We start from the raw sequence: 17121 nt of genomic DNA, 5'->3' as shown, positions 1-17121 counted from the left end.
CACTGTCTACACTGACGTGAGAGCGCGCACGTGGTCGGCGGGTGGGTGTACGTTGCGAGTAGTTGACGTGGCGAAGTGCTCCTTCCCTTTTCTGCCTTTCTTCCGCACATTCTTCCCCCACCCCACCCACTGTCCTCAGCACAGGCACCCACCCACCCACCCACACACACACACACACACACACAAAGAAGATGCAGCTACGCTTGCAGCTCCATTCGTGCGACCGCGGTCTACGCCGCCGCATGCATCGGCGGTTTACCTCTCTTGCCAGCCCGACTCACCCTCCTCATACGGAAGCCCACGCGCGCGCGCTGTCGCCCCCACCCCCTCCTCCCTCCTCCGCATCACCCCACCCGTCTACTCCATTTCCACGATGGGGGATGTCTACCCAGGCTACGGGTGCCCCCAAGCCCCTCAGGGCTACAGGGCGAATCCGATGTACGATGGACAGCAACCCGCCAGTTACCCCGCCACCGCCGGCTCCCTTGGCGGTGGCGCGTACGCGCCGCCGCAGTATCCAGCGCCACCAGAGTTAGTCAGTGGGTTCCAGGCGGCGGATAGCGATCATAATGGTCGCATCGATGTGGCCGAGCTAAACGCTGCCCTCTCCAGCGCCGGCTTCCGGTTTAGCCTTGGCACGACCGAGAAGTTGCTAGCCCGCTACGACCTCGACCGCAGTGGCAGCATCACCATGGAGGAGTTTGCCGACCTACACGAGTTTATTACCGCAATGCAGCAAGGCTTCCGCCAGTGCGACACCAGTGGTGACGGACGTCTCGACAGGAGAGAGGCACTCGAGGCCTTCCGGCTCAGTGGCTTCGTCCTCGGCGAGCAGACCTTCCAGGCTGTCATGCGCAAGTTTGACCGCCAGCACCGCGGCTCGCTCGGCTTCGACGAATACATCGAGCTCTCTATCTTTGTGGCGCAAGTCCGCGACGCGTTCGCCTACTATAATCGAGACCGCAGCTGTCAGGTGCTCTTTAACTTCGACACCTTCCTTGGCACGGCCGCAGCGATCTGGTAACGCGATGTACGTCGTTGCGCCGGTCTTCTAAATCTCCCTCTCCGCGTGTGAGCGTACTCGTGGGCGCATGGCGCCACCCCCCCCCCTTTTTCGTCCCTGCCCTCCCCCTCTCCTCTATGTGTGTGTGTGTGTGTGTGTGTGTGTACGTGTGCTTGTGAAAGAGGCGCGGAGGCGGGTTTGCGCCTCGACGAAACGGTGCCTGCTCCTGACAACACTCCCTCCTCCCTCCCTCCTCTCCCCCCGCTCTTCGCATTCTCTTCTGCAGCTACTCTAGTCAAGTAGAGGAGCAAGCCAAAGATGATGAAGGAACACCTATGCCCATGTGTTTGTGTGTATACTACACCCCGCGTAGCATCCAACGTGGCGCTGTTGTAGGGGGAGATGGAACATCTCTGCCCCATGTGTAATGTGTCTGTCTGTCCCCGCCCTCGCGGAGCTCCTGCGCCTACGTACTCGCACACATCGGTGAGCACATTCTACCGCTCATCTCGCGAGGTGGCCCTCATGCCTTTTCCAACGCTCTCCCCTCCCCCCCCCCTCTTCCATCGCCATCAGTAACACCGGCGCCCACGAAGGAGCCTCGCTTTGGGAAGCCGCCTCTCTGCAGTGCACAGAGTCATTGATGCAACTCCTGGCGCACCCCGACGCACCTTCCCCTGCATACCGTCGAGGAAAAGGAGAAGGATACGCACTCTGTACTTGAGCACACGCGCAGGCACCAGCACACCCCCGCACCTTGCACGCGGAGTTGTCCACAGCAAAGCCTCGCTTCTCCATACAGCCCCCCGTACGGTGGCATCGCGCCGCTGGGCTGTCTCCTCACGCATCCGCTGAGCGACGCCCGCAGGAGGGAGGGGCGGGCAGGAGGAGAAGAAACTACAAACAGAGAAGCAATCATACGCTTGTCGACGATTACGTACCACGCACACAGACACGCGAGGATGGCATCATCGTTGTCGTCCTCAACGCTGCGCCTGTCGCATAGCGCCACCATGGGCAGCACTGCCGCCGCCGCGGTAACAGGGGCAACGGAACCGGCGGTGGACGTCAGCCTGGATGAGTACTTCGAGGTCTGTCAGGCTTCGTCATCGTCCGCCTCCTCCTCCTCGTCCCGCTCGTCCTCGCCGTCCGTGTTGGAGTCGGCGACCCGCTCCGTTGGGCCATCATTACGTGACGCTGCAGTCGGCGACAGAAGCAGCACCACCGCCGCCCTCCAGCACCACCACTCGAACAGCTGGCGATATGTCAAGCCGGCCGCTGCTGTTGCTGCGGATCTCCCCACACCTCTGCAAGGCAACGTTACACGGCCGTTGCTGCAGCGCCCTCGACCGCTACGCAGTCCATTGCTCGCGGATGTGCTCATATCCATCCCCTCCACGTTGGACGACGAGGGTGTACCACCGCACGACGCCGCGCCGTCTCGCTCGCCCACGTGCCCTCTTCCGCCTTTCCGGAAGCCGGAGTTCGTTGCTCCGCCGCACGGGAGCGCCGCGGCGTTCTCGCGCAACGGTACAGCCGTGCGGGGGTCGGCAGGCCACTTACTCGCGGAGTGTCTGCAACACACGACGCTGCCCTGTGCTCCTCCCTTTTGCTCACCCCCTTCGTGCTCCTCTGCGGTCAGCCACCCCTGTGCCGTGCCTCCAGGGTGGGCTAGCTCCGTGTTTGCGTTCCACCCGCCGCCTGCAGGCACCACAGCTGCCCGAGGGAAGAAACGCTCGTCTACAACCATCACGACGCGAGGCAGGACCGGTGTTTGTCCATCATCGACGTCTCCGTCCACTGCTCCTCGCGCCGTTGCCGCTGCGCACGTGGACTGCCTCGCTCGCCAGCGGGCGGTGCTCTTCGATGTTCTTTGTGCCCTGCGTCAGCACCCCACGGCGAGTTGCGAGATGTACTCGGACAAGGGTGACTCACGTAGCAGCGCACATGCTGACCTCTCTCTCGCCCCCTCTGGTGGCCCGTGGAGGCTGCGGGACGCTGTGCTGGCCGAGGCAGCTGCCAAGGCGTGGCCGCTGACATTCTTGGGGACGCTGGAGCAGCTGCTGGAGATGGCGAATGTCGTGGCAGCTGTCGACGCTCATGTGCGTGAATGCGCGCCGGCCCTCGCTCACCACGCCTCGCGTGGCCCCGCAGAAATGCATGGCGCCTTCACTCACGATGTCACGGAAATGTGCGGCGATGTGCAAGACGCGTCCGTAGCCTTGGAGGCGACAGCGGCGCGGTCTCTAGAACGGCTGTGCTCGGTGCTGCGGCAGCTAAGCGCCGACTTTGGTCGGTGGGTACTGCAGCTGCAGGAGTACTTGCTAGTCGTGTGTGAGGGTGCTGCAGCGGCCTCGCATCTTAGCGAACACCAACCGCCACCTCCTCTAGCGGAAAACGTGGGAGCCGCCCTCTACGAGAACGAGGAAGAGGCACCCAAAGCGGGAGGTGGGAGGCAGTACACTTTCCGCACTGGTTCGTACATCGCGTCATCTGCCGGTGTGGCGGCCACAGTGCTGCCCGCGTCGTGCTCCCTGGCTGACCTTGTGGCGGCCGTTCGCGAGAACATCACACCACTGCAGCGTTACCACGTGCTCGTAGAGGAAAGTGGCTGCCTGGACGGGCTTGCGAGCTTCGACACGCAAAGTCCCGCATCGAGGCCAGCGGCGACTACAGGGGCGGCCGCAGCTAGTGGCGCGGGAGAGGAAGCGCCGCCGCGGTGGTTGTCGTGTGCGTTGTTGGCCGCCCGCCTCCTTGACACACTCATCATTCAGGCCAGCGCCTTTCAAGACACCTCGACGATGGATCTCTACCGTCTCTACGTCATGACGCTGCTCTACACCGCGTGGCCGTACGTGCTGCTCTGCACAGCAGCCATCTTCGGCTTTGTCCGCGGCATTGACCCGCCGGTGTGGCGCCGACAGCTGCCGCGGCTGTTCCGCTCTTCGTTCTCTCACGTGCGCATCGGTGACGCTAGCCGCCGCTTTCCCACAGACGTCCTCTCGCTGCTGCTGAACTGCGTCGGGTACTATAACAGCGATCGTGTCGCAGCCTCCGCCGCCGCGGGGGGGAAGGGAAAGGACACGGCACAGCGCACAAGCGAGCCGTCGTCATCGAGCGATAGTCGCAGCGGTGGCTCGGTCGATGCGGCGCGGGTACCGGGTCCTCGACAAGCCGGCGCCGGTAGCAGCGGCCGTCGCAGAGGGGACGTCTCCGAGCAGCACGTCGCGAGGGCTGCGCTCACGTCGGCTCGCGCGTTTGTGCTGCGCAGTCTCGCCAGTTTCACGCGTCGCCACAAGCAAATCGCGCTCTCGCGAACCCCGATGCATCCACGACGCACCGCAGCCGCGAGAACTTCCGCTGGGACGACACCGTGCCAGCTTGGGCACACAAAGAGCATGAAGGAGATTCTGCACTACATCATGTACGAAGCCGGCGACCGTCAAGGAGACGAACCCGGCGACGGTGATCAAGCGGGAAGTGGCACCGTCGCTGCTGTTGTGGCGTACGCCCAACAGAACCAGGACGTCCGCCGCCGCGTTGCGCAGGTTGCCGCACCGAGCACGGCGGTAGCGGCGGTGGATGCGACGGGAAGCAGTAACGCTGGTGGCAGCGCCGGTGCATTGCACTACGTGTACTTTCCCACCACAATTCCGCTCGGGTTTGCCTCCATGCTGGCGGAGGCACTGCCAGGGCAGCAGCAGTGGCAGCAACGGCGTGGTGACTGTCGCGTGCCGAGCGTCTCCGATGATCAGGGCTGTCTGGCTCCGTCTTTAGGCGCATCTGCCTTGGGCCAGCGCAGGGCATCTGGCGGTAGCGAGGGGATCGGCAGGCCGTGCTCACTCATGTGGTCCGATGACGGGAATGCGACGGCTGCTTTGGACCGCAACAACGATGACGACGGCGGTGGCAGCGGTGATGAGGGCAGCAATGTGCTGCTGCGGCGCGGCATATCGCTCTGGACGCTTGCCATCACTGAGTCGAACACCACCCCTGACGTGCGCTTCACTAACGTCCTCGCTGGAGAGGAGGAGCAATACCTAGATGCGGCGGATACCGGTAGCAAGGCGTTTGGCCAGGGAGGTCAGGCGCAGCGGAAGCGGCGTTCCCATCAGCTGTGGATCAACGTCACCATCCCGTGTGCGCGCTGGATCACGACGGCGCTGCTCATCCCCATTGGTGTGGCGGTGCAGCGGCTGCAGGAGCGTCGCTTGCGTGACCTGTTCACACTGTCGCTACCTGCAGCCGCTGGCGGCGGCGGCGGCTGTCTCTTGTCGCGTCCTCTGCATGCGCCCGTGCAGGAGGCTCAGCAGCAGCGGCAATCAACGGACACGACGGCTCCGGTGGAGCGGCCACCATCTGGATCCCTTGCACCACTCGATGTACTTGCCGGCAGAGGGCTTGCGAGCCGCACCGCCACCGCCACTGCGTGCTCTTTTATTCAGGCGTTGAAGCTGCTCATTGACGTTGCCCTCTGCCGCGACCAGGAGAGGCTTGTCCACGGATTCCTGGAGCGACTGTACCGAGAGCCACGATGGTGGGTGCGACACGCCGAGGACGGCGGGGCGGCGGCGTACGACCGGCTTGGCACCGCCGCTCCTGTTGTCTCCGCCATCTTCGCCGATGCGTTGCGTGGAAAGCGCTTTAGTGAGCTGGTGCGGCTCTCTGTGCTCCCCGCGAGGGTGGGTGCTGCTGCGGCGACGGCGGCGAGCACGATGACAGCCGCCACCCTCACTAGGCCGGGGCAGCAGAGTGGGCGAGGGGAGGAAGGGAACAGCAGCCCTTCCGTCGCAGCGGGCATGCTCGACGTATTCGCATCTTTCCAGTTGGACCTCACCCTCCCTGACGCCTTCCAGCACATCTTGCAGCCGCGGGACTTGAGCGTGTACGTGCAGCCCTTGACGAACACGACGGAGCGCAGCTACCAGACCTACTTTTGGCAGCGCCGCCAGCGCCTCTACGTGGAGGAGGGCGACGCGGGGGTAGGGAAGGCATCGCCGGCCGCTGCAGCCGCATCCGGTTTCAATGGCGTTGCGTTCGCCGACGTGTGGAGCTACGTCTTTGGATACAAGTGCGCCCTCTACTACGCCCGAATCACACTGCGGGAGCACAAGAAGCGGCTGCACCAACGCGACACCCAAGATGCACAGGTGGCCCAAGCGATGGGCCTGCCAGGACAGACTGCGACGCAGCACCTGCGCTACGTGTCGCGAGGCCTGGGGACTGCCTACTACACCCTCAACTTCGCCGTTGAGCAGCTGCTCTCCTTCACGCAAAACGTCGCGATGCGCGTCGTGTATAACTTGGAGCGCCTGCTGGCCAAGTCCATGAGCTCGTCTCCGGAGTTGTTATCCTGCATGGAGCTGTGCTACCAATTGGATGCGCTTCTACTGGAGCTGAGCATTGTGTCTTTCCCTGCTCGCCCGCCTGTCGCGCTGAACGTGCGGGAGCGGGGCATGCAGTCCCCTGCCACCGAAGTCGTGCGTGCGGCGGTGCAGCGGGCGCTCGAGGTGGCGCTTGACCCTTCGCGCCTGCCTGTGTCGCACATCAATAGCAGCACACGCAACGCCGTCGAGGCGCTTGTCACGGCGGTCTTTGCCGCGGCGGAGAATCACCCGTCCACCCTCGCCACGCATCTGAAGCCGCTGGTCGTGCGGCTGACTTTCAATCGGTACTACGGCACCGAGGAGGAAATACGGTCGTTTCACTTTCGGTGACACACCTGCACACGTACGCCGGTACATTGCAATGACGCAGACGCGCATTTCTCTCTTTCTGCGGTGTGTGTGTGTGTGTTTGTGTGTGTATCCAGGCTGGGTGTGCAAGAAATGGCGAAGCCACCACCAAAGAAACCATGGCAATGACTGTGCGCACACGGGCGAGGATGGGGGAGGGGGGTTTGAGGGTCGAGGGGGGCTGCATACACGATGACGGCACGAGAACGAGGGAAAGATCGGGCGTGGGGGAGGGTCCCTTTTCGTGCGTATCACTCGCAGCTCTACCCTTGAACTGCTTCTCCCTCCTTCTGCGCACCCTCTCCCTCCTCCAATGTCTCTATATCTGTCACCGTCGCCGCGAGGGCGCAATGATCCCGCCTCCATCCTGGTCATCCTCATATCCTCCTCGTTCGTGTGCCGCTTCTCCCCACCTCACCCACCCTTTCGCCAACGGTGGCAACGGCGCTGCTGGCGCTACACGACCGCCACCTAAATCCACCTCGCCGACTCGCACACACGTGCACGAACACGCGCTCCTACGGAAAACAACCTAAGGCCCATGTCCGTCCCCGACCTCACGGCGGAGGAACTGGCCTACTATGCTTCCCTCCGCCTCGAAGATCCCGATGAAGCCGCGCTGGCGACCTTTTTAGCGGACTTGGAGCAGGTGCACGAGGACCACCCCAGCGACACCGGCGCCGCCCCATCGAGCACGGTGGCATCCGCTAGTGGGAAGAGGGGAGCGCTTCTCACGTCAAGCCGGGTGCCTGCATGTGAGCGCCTCGACAGCAGTGATGTGGAGGGGGTGCCGCCTCAACGTCGTGTCGCATCTGTCGACCGACAGCAACCTTCAGCCTACGCGGCCACGGGGCTGGCGATTAGGCAGATATCTGCGAAGCTATTCCCTGCGCCTCGGTCAGCTACCACCGACAGCGGCACCCGCTACGGTGTCACACAGGTGCTGGAGAAAGACAACCTCGTCGGCGGCGTAGCAGGCATTGCGGATGCCGCGCTGCAGACCCGGTGCGTTGAGCTTCCAGCGAGGCAGCTCACCTCTATTGCCCCTGTACAGTGCTTCTTGAACGCCACGCATGTGTATCTCCAGCACAACGCACTGGCTGACCTGGAAGGCGTCGAGCTGCTCTCCCAGCTCCAGGTGTTGGTGGTGCACCACAATCAGCTTACTTCACTCGCCCCGCTGCAGCAGCTGGAGTGCCTCTCGTATCTCGATGTGAGTCACAACAACGTGAGCTCCTCGGTGGACGTACTGCTGCGCGACGAACTCCCCTGCCCGAGCCTTAAAAGTCTGAACCTCTCCAACAACCCGTGCTGGAGCCGGTGCGGCGAGGCAGTGAGTGACGGCGATGGTGGAGAGCGGCACCGCGCGTACGTGCAGCAGATTTGTACCGCTTGCCCACTACTCGAGCGGCTTGATGACGTGGTCGTTGATGACGGCGAGGAGGTGATGCAACACAGCGACAACAGCACTGAGAGTGATGTGAAGGATGTGGCGGAGAGGCGGTCCGCCAGCGCCGCAGGCGCTGCGCCGTCTCAAGCTGGAGGCATCACCGTTAGGCGCGTGCACAACTCCGTGGAAGCGGCGCGTGCAGCCAGCTCTCGTGCATGTGTGCACGATATCCACACTCGCAGTAGCCTCGCACCGCCTGGCTCCCTCGTTAGCGGCGAGGCAGAGCTATCTGCTCGACCACCCCGCAGTGCTCAGGTGAACAAGGCGCGTTTGCTGGAAGAGGAGCAGGCACGGCTGGTGCATCAGCTGTTCCTGCGGCGCGCCGTTGGCACTGCACCGGGAAGCGCGAAGGCGGTCGACACGGTTTCGACTTCGCCCCTACACTCCAACCGCAGCAGTACCGGTAGTGGCCACTTCCACCCAGGAGATGCAGCGACGGAAGCGCCGACAGAACAGAAGGCAAATCAGCCAGCCGACAGCACGGGTGATGTGTCTGCTCTCTACAGCACGCGAGGCGACATCCTCCATCTCTACCATAGCCTGCAGTTCACGCAGGAGGTGAGTCAGGCACGGCTGCAACGCGACGTGGCGGCGCACTGGGACGACGTGTCGCGGGTGTTGCAGACGGTGCAGGCGCTGCAGCAAGACCGACGGCGCCGAATACAGCAGAGGCTGCAGGAGCAGACGTCAGCGTACACCGACTCGCTGATCATGCTCGAGAAAGAGTCGTTCACAAAGGACCTTGACCGCTATCGCAACAGTGATGGGAGCCGGAGAGCTGCACCGGCCGGCATTCACGCCGCTGCAAGTGCCCCTGCAGCTCCGCCGGCAGTTGACACGCCGAACGGTATCACAGCCGTGGCGCATACTAGTGCTGCCGTTGATGGAAATTGTGCGTCGAAAGCCTCCTCCACATCCACCCACCCACCTGAGAAGCCCAAAGGGAAGACCAAGAAGGGCCCGAGTGTGCCGAAGCCGCCTCCGCGTCGTTGAGTTTCTGCTGTAGGCTACGCGCCTTGCTCTCTGCTCTTGTTCAGCTGTGGATGCGCATGTGGTAGACGGAGGCGAGTGTGGCTGCGGCGTCGCTGCCTGCTCCGAGCGCCGGCAGCGACTTCACACCACCACTTCCCTCCCTCCAAACATACGCGCACGCACGTTTGATGTACAGCGCACATCTCCCTCTTCCTCTCGTACGCCACTTCACCTGATTTCGTTGCAAGCCAATGTGCACTGGAGTCTCCCTCGAGTCGAGTCCCCCTCCCCCCTCCTCCTCCTCCTCCGTGAACGCATGCTGCGCCCGTGTGTGTATATGTATCCGTCGTCGTTGTTAGGAAATCTCGCCACACCTGCGCACCCGCAGCCCCCCTGCAGAAGAAAAAAAGGGGGGGGCGACTGTTCGCATTCGCTTGTATGGGTGTTGGAGAAGCGCACATCCCCACCCCACCCCCACCTCACACACGGACTCGGGCCTACGTGATGGCGGGCATCCCCCGTTTCTCCTCCTCGTCAACTGATGTACCAGCACACACCAACGCAGGAGCGGCTTCCTTTGTCCGTTCCACACCCCAGCCCTAAAACAGACTTCCCCCACGTGTAGGGAGAGGGCTCCTCTTGTCTCTTGATCACTGCCTGCCCTTTCCCTCCCCGCTGTCCGCACTCGCTCATAGCCATCCGTCTCCGTCATACACCCTGGTGGTCACACAAGCACACATAATGCGCCAGCCAACATGCTCGTGCGGCAGTGGCGCCCTCTCAAGGGCGGCGCCGGTGTCGCCACGCTGACACGGGAGATGAATACGCCGATCCGCACGACCGGTGTGGTCGCCAAGACTGTCGCCATCCGCTCAATAATGTTCACCGACACGCCGAACAAGGCTGTGCCGCTGCCCTCCAGCGCGGACGAGGTGAGCGCCGTGAGGTCGGAGAGCACACACTTTCATGGTGGGCGACCGCGTCACGCTCATCCTCTTCTCCAACCACCTCGAGGGGGCGACCAAGGCGAGGGGAGCTGGTCTCCCGTCATGTCTTGGCGACAGCCACTACGGTGTTGCGGCAGAGCGCGTGCTCACCAGCGAGGCGGACATGGTGCGGCTTCCGGGCTACGCGACGTGCGAGGTGGCGGCTGCCGGCGCTTCCCGGCACCGGCGTGGCTGCACGGCTTGCTATGGACAGCAATGCGAAGGGCCTTGTGGAAGGTGCCGGAGGCGTGAAGTGCCTGGCCGCGCTACGGGCGCACGCCGCGGGCTGTCGCGTGATGGCGCTGTCGTCCAGCGAAGCGAACATGAAGCAGCGGCTGCATCGCGGGGTTGGTGGGCGTGTGCGACTGGGTGCACTGACTGGATCAGCCGCAAGTGGGTCAAGGCGGTGCACGCGCTAACACCAGACGGCCGCGCAGTGTGAACGCTCTAGGGAAGGGGGTGTGGATATGTCCTCTGTGAGCCAGTTGCTGGTGCGTTGTGCGCCGTCGTGGCTACATGGCCGTCAATGACCACGTCGGCGTGCAAGGAACGCGGGAAGGCTTTCACCTTCATCAGGCGCTCATGGAACGAATGCTAATCACCGACATCCGGGTAGGTCAGCGGCGCCACTCCGACGACATGCTGGAACTCATGGCGTTGCGCACGGCGCTCCAGGCCCTCGACACGGGCCGCTTCAAGCTGACGGAGATGCCTGTCGTGTGTCGCCACCGGCAGACACAGAGGCCCTTTGGCAAGGTGGGCATCACTGTGGATGGGCGTGGCCTGGCGATAGGGTAGCATGCTGAGAGAGCCGTGTGCTCTCCGTTGCTGTCCGAGCGTCTACACCCCCCCCCTCCATCCAATGGCAGCGGAGCGATGGTACCTGGGCGATCGGTGCTAGACAGCCCCTCCCCACCCCTCCCTCGCTTCCGCCCGGCCCAACTCCCTGCGCGTGCATTCCTATGGCCGCATACCTCGCTTCGCTCCTCTCCATCACCCGCCCTTTCTCCTGTGGTGCCGCTGGCGCGCTTGCCGTGGGCACTGTGCGGCAAGAGGACCTGCCGCATCGACTTCCTCTACCGCGAGCACGCCGTAACAGAGGACAGCAACGGGCAAGACGGGCAAGACATGCTACGCCTTCGCACAGATGTGCACGCCGAATTCAGCACACAATAACCTGGGCGGCGGAACGGAAAATGTGCATCTGTGGCGAAGGGCCGTTGGTCATTCTATGTGGCTCTTTCAGCTGCGGCTGCGCGCGTGTGCATGTAGGTGTATCCATCTTATTCTCTGTTATCGTCGTGACTTTGTGGTTCGTGATGGCGTGGTCGCCGGCCTTCGCCATTATTCCCCCCCCCACACACACACACACACACCACCACCACTGCCTCCCCCACCCCACCCTGCTCTGCTCTGCTCCCTTGTGTACACCGACAAGCCGCAATACAACAGAATCCCAATAAGCATGGAACAGATAACACAGGAGGAAAGGAGACGAGCGCACTGTCCTCGATACATGTGCGTGACATCGGTGCTCGGGGGCTAGATGACGTGCATTGTGTTGCCCCCCTCTCGGATTTGCTGGGAGGGTGGGGGAAGACAGCGTCGGGTCGGCGCTTGCCTCTCCCTCGGCTCGATCCCTGTGACACACAAACCATCGATGCTCAGCACGTCTGTGTTGTGCGGAAAGACATGAACGTGAGTGGTGCGGCAGCTTTCTGCTTCTCTCTCTCCTCCTCTTCTCTATCCGTGACTCCGTGTGTCCCCCAGCCGTCTTCACCGTACGTGCAGGAGGAGTCGCGGTAGCCCTCAAGCACGCCCCCACCGTGTGCCTCTTTTCGTTTGTTGCTCTGCTCGTGCGTGTGCCGGCTTCACCGGTCTTCCGCTGTGTATATGCGTGTGTAACGGTGTGTGTGTGTGTGTGTGTGTGTGCCCTCTGGTCCGCCATCGGCGATGAACGCAGAAAAACAAAGGTCCATACGAAGATCGACCCGATACACATCAACGACTGCAGCATCTTCCATGGTCACAAGCGAAACAGAAAAACGACGCACGGCTGGGCAGATCACATGCGCTCTGCGCTTATCACGAGTATCCTCGAGAAGGTAGAGAATGAGGTGCGCCAGCGTCTGCGCAACGCGGCTGCCTTGGCGTCGCCAGGTCCCTCCTCTGCCGCTGACCCGCCCACCTCGCTCTCTCTCCTCACCCCGGAGGACTGGAGTGCTGTGCGGCGCTCGCTGAGGGAAGACGCCACTCTCCCACCCATCGCCGCCGGCGCAACAGGTGAGGTGGAGAGTACATCAGCAAGCCTCCAACCGGCGGCAGCCAGTGAGCTGCTGCAGTACGTGCAAATGCGGTGCGCAGAGCTGCCTATGCGTCTGCAGATCGAGGCACTGCTGACACGCCGCTACGAGCACCTCCTGCGTCAGCACACGCGCGAGCTCGTCACCCTCAGCGAGCACATAACACTGATCAGTCGTACCCCACTCACGTTAGCGCCGGCACCGCGAGGTTTTTCAGAGCTGACGCCGAACCTTGCGCCGCTGCTGGCAGAGGAGGAGATGGGGCCACGCCTCGAGCGCTGCAAAGCCCGCATCAGCGAGCTGGAGGCGATGGCGCGGCAGGATGCAGAGGCCAAGGTGCGATGCTGTCAACGCATGGTGCTCCTCAGCGAGTTTGTGCGAGCGCTGGTGCGGCACGCCATGGCACACGTGCTGAAGGGCGAGGAAGAGTCGAAGAGCAATGCCGCAGTGGTGACGAAGCGGCCTCGTACGGAGCAGCACGTGTGACCGTCGTTTTCTTCGTGTGTGTGTGTGTGTGTGTGTGTGTGTGTGTGTGTGTGTGTGTGTGCAACGCTCCGTGTCGCGGTTTCGCTTGACTTCATCGCCCCCTCCCCCCCCCACGCCGCCGCCGCCACCGCCGTTCATCCGTCGGCGCGTGGCAGTGCACATGTGTCGGAGAGGAAGGGAAAGCGTGTCGTGCGAGACGCGGAGAGGTGCTCGCAGCTTTATCCTCGTGAAGAAGGTCTGCTGCTCATGTCCGCAGTCCTCCTTTCTTGTCGCGATCTTCAGCCGCTCCTTGGCCGACTCGCCATGCGCGCCAGCACCGCCGTCACCGCCACCGCCCAATTCCCTTGACAGTACACGCACATGTGCCTCCGCATACGCACGCTGGGCCGCTTTACGATAACCGACGGATATCCGCCGACGAACAGCAACGGCATAATAACGGAGGTGATCCAAAAAGAAAAGCAGCGGTAACAAGGGAAGTGCCTTGTAAGGACTTTCCAAAGGAACGCCTTGACCTCTTCCACCGGTGCAAGGGCGCGCACTCTCGTCTGTGTAGCACGTGTCTGTCGAGCACCGAGATGCCTGCCAACCACGCAGCCTGGCTGACGGAAGGCCACCATCGCGCTCACAGGCTCCGCTCTCGCGCAAAGAATGTCATTCACCTTTTACCCACCTCCGTTTGTAGTGTCTCCGCTTGCGCGTGCTTGACTGAGAAGCGGTCCTCTGAGTCGCAGCACACGCCACAGGACGCGGCCACCCGCACGCGCCCGCACCTTTTTTTCCCCCACCCCCGTCATCCTCCTTCCACACTCACCACCGCCATACGCAAGTGTTTCAACCAGGGGACACACACGCACGGAAACGAAAAGCAAGACGATGGTGATGCCATCGCTGCAGCTCTTCTTCTACTTTTTTCCTCACGTTCGCTTAACAGCCTTCGTCCTTGATCTTCTCGCGAACTTTATTGCCTTCCCACGTGTCACCATAAACGACACACATCACGGCCGTCGCTCAGACACCGACCACAGCGGGCGCAACGAAACAGGAGAGTCGTCCTTGTGTGGGCACCTCCTCGTCTCCCCCTCCTCAGCTTTCTTTCTTGACCTCCCTCACGACGATGCCGGGCCACCCTGCCGTGCTATCACCGGGCCCAGCGCCCACCCTTCGTGCTGACGGACAAGGTCTGTGCTCGAGCTGTGCCGCAGAGACCCACCAGTCGCCATCATGACGCTTGCACCCACTGCTGTCAAAGACGTGCAGATGCGGGAGAGGGTGGAGTATCCCATGCCGCCGCAGACTCATGGCAGCGCCCAACCTGCCGAGGCACATGCGGGCCAGCCATCCAGACGCACGCCCCTCATGGCCTCGGCGGACGTGGAAGGTGAAGACAGCGTTCTCCGCATCCCCAGACAACAACGTCGTCCTGAAGCTGGCCGCATGAGGCGCAGAATGCGAGCGCCCTGTGCGCACGCGCTGTCGAGCACGGCTGGCATGGTGCCTCACGCCCAGACAAAGCATCGAGAGGCGAGAGGGGCACGAATGCTGGGCGGAAAAGACGCGAAGGGATCCACGCCAATCAGCCCAAAGGTGCGTGTGCGCGACATGCGCGGCATCCCTCACGTCCGACCGGGTGGGCCGATGAGGCACAGGCGCCGGAAGCGTGACGAGAGCATCCCGCATGGCGCCAGCGAGTCCTCCGGGCTCCCGTGTGGCGAGCCGCCGCACCGTATTACGGGGTGCCGCGGCTTGGGGCGACTGAGGGCAGAAGCGTGGCGTACAGGCAGAACACAAGGGCTCGGAGGGCCCTGACCGGCGCCTGGCCAGCTTCCCCCTTGAGCTCATCCGGCAAGCGCCTGGACCACCCGCTAGTGCCCGCACGACAGACGCCACCACTTCCGCCCCCTGGAGCAGAACCCTGAAGGCGGTCCACTCGGATTGAGGCGTGCAGTGCACCCGGAGTCAGTGTGGCGCGAATCGCGCAGCACGTACGCGGAGAAGGGACGAGAGGGACACGCTAGGCGCATGACCCCGATTCGGCGGCAGACGGCTTGTCCTGGACGACCAGGAGATTCAGCCGCAGTGCGGCAGAGGCGGGTGAGCGGTGGTTGTGTGTATGCGCACGTTTGTGGGCTAACGTGTTCGTGGGTGGTGCGGACGCGCTGGGGCACCAACGCGTGTGCACTCGTTCTCGGCCACACAGCGCCGGCTACATGTCACACTGCACCCCCGCCCATCCACCCACCAACACACCCGCTGGCCCTGCCGCAGGCCCCACACATCCGCGCGGTGCGCAGAAGCAGCAGCAGACACACGCCGGTACAGCAGTGCGCCGACTCAGTCAGCTGAGCACGGCCCCCGTCTCAAACTCGACGCAGACCCTCTCTGCAGGTCGCCACCTGCTGCGCCCCTCGGGGAGGGGGGGGAGGGGTCCCAGGCCCCCCACACCAGTAGGCAGTGAGCGTCAGGCGGGATGCGTTCCAGTCACGCGGAGACTTCGCCCACCACATGGATGGCGCAAGCGTGTGCACTGTCGCAGGTCGCTCCGACGCAACGCCCTCCAGAACCTGACTGCCGGCATCAGCGGCGATGCATCGCTCTGACCTCCCTGCGTCGTGGGCATGGCAGCCCCTGTCACCACCCGAAGTGGTTCGGCATGGGCAGGTATACCGGCAGCTTTGGCTTCCCCCACACACACAGAGAGAGAGTGGGAGGTGTGCGTGTGCAGTGGAGCCCGTGATACGACTGCACGGAGGGGCGTGCCCTCACGTGGTCATCAGGGGAGAGGGAAAGGGTGATCGAGTCACAGATGCATGAGAAAACGGACATGGCAGATGTGTAAAGAATGGAAAACATCTCAGTCACCCAAGAACGACGACAACAATACGAAAATACGTGGCCAAACAAAAAAAGATAGAGGTGGATAAGAGGAGTTCGAGTATAAAACGCGTGTTGGCGAGGTGGACGTAAGATGATGCTTCAGTCATGTTACCGCGAGTAGCTGTGAGCTGCGGTGGGCTGCACGGCTTGAACTCCATACATCTCTCCCCACAGTATTCCTTCCTCCCTTCCCTCTCACCTCTCCTCTCTCCTTCTCGCGTAGGACTTGCCCCCCCCCCTCCCCCCACAAACCAGCACCACCCCCTCCCCTTCCCTCACTGCTCACCACCAAAGTAGCCCCCCACCACCGCTCTTGCAGAATGGTCAGTGCACCGACCTCCACACCACCCCAACCCATCCGCCCTTGCTCCACCCCTCTCTCACTACCGTTATCGTCCATTCGCCCCCCCCCCGTTTTTGTTTGTTCTTTCCCTCTGCTTCTGACGCCTGCTTCTCGTATTAGCTGATCCCGTGATCACCTTGTTGGGTTGTGTGCGCGTGTGTGTGTGTGTGTCCCTCTATTGTCGTCTTTGTGCTTGTATGCGGGGGTGTGCATGTGTGCACGTTTAACAAATCTTTTTACGTTTTCATTTTCCGCTTGAGTCGACTCTTGAGAACAACGTCTTTGCGCGCGCATGCGTATGCGTTGCTCTTGGCGCCCACTCACCTAACCCCCATACCGCCTCCTACGCACAGTCTCCTTTTCCGCTTGATTTTCTCTCTTTCCGTTATTGATCTGCGCAGCAGCAGAGCTGAAAGACGTTCCCTTCTTCCGAGCACCCCACTCCCTCTTCGACCCGCTACCGCACTCCACTCCTCCCCTCCCCTGCGGCCGACGGCCCGCTTCTTTCCCCCTGCCTTTCGTGTCAGAGTGGAAGATCTCAAGAAGGCGAAGAGGGGCACGAGCCACAAGCAAGCGCACTCGTCCACCCACACCTGCTGCACACGCGTCACTTTCTTCCCCCCCCCTCCCCTCCTCTCCCTTCTCCCACCTTCACAGACACACATAGCTAAAGATATATATATATATATATCTTCGTTTGTTTATCCGTATACGTCCCACCATATTACCGACGTGAGCGACTGTCTTGCTCTCGCTCTCTCCCTCTCTCTGCGTTTTTCTTCTCTCACGTTCTGTATCTCCACTGTGATCTCTCCCCAACCCCCTATCTGCTGTGACGCGCCCATACGCACACATCGCTAGCCATCACCCGTCTCCTTCTGTTGGCTCGTTCTCTCTCCGCCCCCCCCCCTCCCCACTCACACCGTGCACACACGGTGTCAGAGAAGGGAGACGACGGCGGACGAA

General features: G+C 62.5%; 4 protein-coding genes across 4 annotated transcripts; all 4 read left to right on the top strand.

The window, feature by feature from the left end:
- Positions 1 to 373: 373 nt before the first annotated feature.
- LMJF_13_1450 (EF hand-like protein) lies at positions 374 to 1024 on the top strand (the record flags this gene model as incomplete). Its single annotated transcript, XM_001681837.1, has 1 exon — positions 374 to 1024. One exon carries the CDS (start codon positions 374 to 376, stop codon positions 1022 to 1024), a length of 651 nt encoding a protein of 216 aa, XP_001681889.1.
- Positions 1025 to 2913: 1889 nt separating this feature from the next.
- Positions 2914 to 6720, top strand: LMJF_13_1440 (conserved hypothetical protein; the record flags this gene model as incomplete). The annotated part of the gene is made up of 1 exon (XM_001681836.1): positions 2914 to 6720. One exon carries the CDS (start codon positions 2914 to 2916, stop codon positions 6718 to 6720), a length of 3807 nt encoding a protein of 1268 aa, XP_001681888.1.
- Positions 6721 to 7279: 559 nt separating this feature from the next.
- LMJF_13_1430 (conserved hypothetical protein) lies at positions 7280 to 9181 on the top strand (the record flags this gene model as incomplete). The annotated part of the gene is made up of 1 exon (XM_001681835.1): positions 7280 to 9181. The coding sequence occupies one exon, from the start codon at positions 7280 to 7282 to the stop codon at positions 9179 to 9181; it is 1902 nt and encodes a 633-aa protein (XP_001681887.1).
- Positions 9182 to 12215: 3034 nt separating this feature from the next.
- Positions 12216 to 12935, top strand: LMJF_13_1420 (conserved hypothetical protein; the record flags this gene model as incomplete). The annotated part of the gene is made up of 1 exon (XM_001681834.1): positions 12216 to 12935. The coding sequence occupies one exon, from the start codon at positions 12216 to 12218 to the stop codon at positions 12933 to 12935; it is 720 nt and encodes a 239-aa protein (XP_001681886.1).
- Positions 12936 to 17121: the final 4186 nt, after the last annotated feature.

The sequence above is a fragment of the Leishmania major genome, chromosome 13, assembly GCF_000002725.2.
Source record: "Leishmania major strain Friedlin complete genome, chromosome 13".
Lineage (NCBI taxonomy): Eukaryota > Euglenozoa > Kinetoplastea > Trypanosomatida > Trypanosomatidae > Leishmania > Leishmania major.
This window is presented reverse-complemented; position numbering and strand designations above follow the sequence as displayed.